The sequence below is a fragment of the Lampris incognitus genome, chromosome 20 (genome assembly GCF_029633865.1).
Source record: "Lampris incognitus isolate fLamInc1 chromosome 20, fLamInc1.hap2, whole genome shotgun sequence".
Taxonomy (NCBI): domain Eukaryota; kingdom Metazoa; phylum Chordata; class Actinopteri; order Lampriformes; family Lampridae; genus Lampris; species Lampris incognitus.
Genome location: NC_079230.1, coordinates 24,366,710 through 24,368,802, shown reverse-complemented (window position 1 = coordinate 24,368,802; position 2,093 = coordinate 24,366,710). Strand labels below are relative to the sequence as shown.

The window sequence follows — 2,093 nt, the reverse complement described above, 5'->3', positions numbered from 1 at the left end:
ATTTCACATGTATATATATAGACATGCATGTATAGATGCATACACACAGGCATATAAACACAGTTATATGGGTATTCATTCACATACATATGTTGTGGATGTAGACACTCCCCCATGTTAGTCCCTGTCTGAATGCAGTATTTTGTATCCAGACAGGATTAGTGTTTGACTTTACACATGGATGCCTCTCTCTCTTACAGGAGCCTGGGTGTTCACTTCTCCAAAGTACGTTCCCTCACTCTTGACTCCTGGGAGCCAGAGCTCATTAAGGTAATTAATCCAATTACGTCAATTTTCATCATGTCTATCTTATCTATCTATCTATCTATCTATCTATCTAGCTAGCTAGCTAGCTAGCTATCTAATCCATGCATCCATCCATCCATCATCCATCCATCTATCTATCTATCTATCTAGCTAGCTAGTTAGCTAGCTAGCTATCTAATCCTTGTGTCCATCCAGCTATCATCCATCCATCCATCTATCTATCTATCTATCTATCTATCTATCTATCTATCTATCTATCTATCTATCTATCTATCTATCTATCTATCTATCTATCTATCTATCCATCCATCTATCTATCTATCTATCTATCTATCTATCTATCTATCTATCTATCTATCTATCTATCTATCTATCTATCTATCTATCTATCTATCTATCTATCTATCTATCTATCTATCTATCTATCTATCTATCTATCTATCTATCTAATCCATTGTCCATCCATCCATCCATCCATCATCCATCCATCCATCCATCCATCCATCCATCCATCCATCCATCTATCTATCTATCTATCTATCTATCTATCTATCTATCTATCTATCTATCTATCTATCTATCTATCTATCTATCTATCTATCTATCTATCTATCTATCTATCTATCTATCTATCTATCTATCTATCTATCTATCTATCTATCTATCTATCTATCTATCTAATCTATCCATCCATCCATCCATCCATCCATCCATCCATCCATCCATCCATCCATCCATCCATCCATCCATCCATCCATCCATCCATCAACATTTAAATTCAGAAACCAGTTATCACCCTCTCTGCTTTGACAAAGCACCGTGTTAGCCTTCTTAGTCATGAACAGCGAGCAGTGTTGCACAGTCAGGCCTGATTTGACTCGTATCTCCAGCGTGAATTAAATGGAATTACATTTGACTCTGACACCTCTGCTTCCCTCAGCTGATGTGTGAGTTAGGAAACACAGCCATCAACAGGATCTACGAGGCGCGTATTGACGTGATCACGATCAAGAAGCCACACCCCTCCAGTCCCAGGTACGATACTAACAAGACTATTCAGTAGCCTGACATGTAAGTGACACACCCCATCAGGCATCATGACAAACTCGAGACTAGCTAGACAGTGATACATATTATACGATATTGTACTACTATAGTGCAGTGTACTATAAACAGCTGGTCAATATATTGATATAATATGGATATCGTGTTATGAGACTAGATCTTGTGTGTGATTGTGGTTCTGGTAATATGTTCATATATAACTTAAATGTGGTTGTTCCCTGGTCTTAAAGGCTACCTTACAGCAAAGACCATTTTCTGAACTTATTCCACTGTTTTATAGAAATTAACAATGAAGGTCTCTACCTGCTTGGTTTTCAGCATTTTGTGTGTGTAAATCTCTCTTGAAAGCACCAAGTCCTACCCAAAATATCATCCCATTATTGATATCGATCGCTATTGTAATATATAATATATATATTTATTTCCAATTAAGATAATCAAAAATATTTTATTCGATATTATCCAGCCCTAGGACTACACTAATGATAAACTACTGTAGTATATACTATAAGCTATGTAGCTATGCAAAATCTCGGTCTTGTACATTGTTACAGATGATGAAGATTTTCAGATGTTTAATACTGTTTTTACCAATCTGTGTCAGCAAAATCACTTCAGATCAAAAGCATGCAAAGTCTTACTCTTCATCCCCCCCTGCTGTTTTAAAGTTGGCATTGCACATAGATGTTACATCCCTCTACATACCATGGCAACAGATGTGTTCAATAAACATATCCTTTTGTAAAGATACCGTGCACAGT

The 2,093-nt window shown here is 36.6% G+C and overlaps 1 protein-coding gene across 1 annotated transcript in view; it reads left to right on the top strand.

The window, feature by feature from the left end:
- The window catches only part of acap1 (ArfGAP with coiled-coil, ankyrin repeat and PH domains 1), a 15,727-nt gene that overhangs the window by 2,675 nt on the left and 10,959 nt on the right, over positions 1-2,093 (top strand). Inside the window, exons 2-3 of the mRNA XM_056300202.1 lie at positions 201-270; positions 1,208-1,302. Coding sequence (XP_056156177.1) covers positions 201-270; positions 1,208-1,302 — 165 coding nt within the window. The remainder of the gene's footprint in view (positions 1-200; positions 271-1,207; positions 1,303-2,093) is intronic.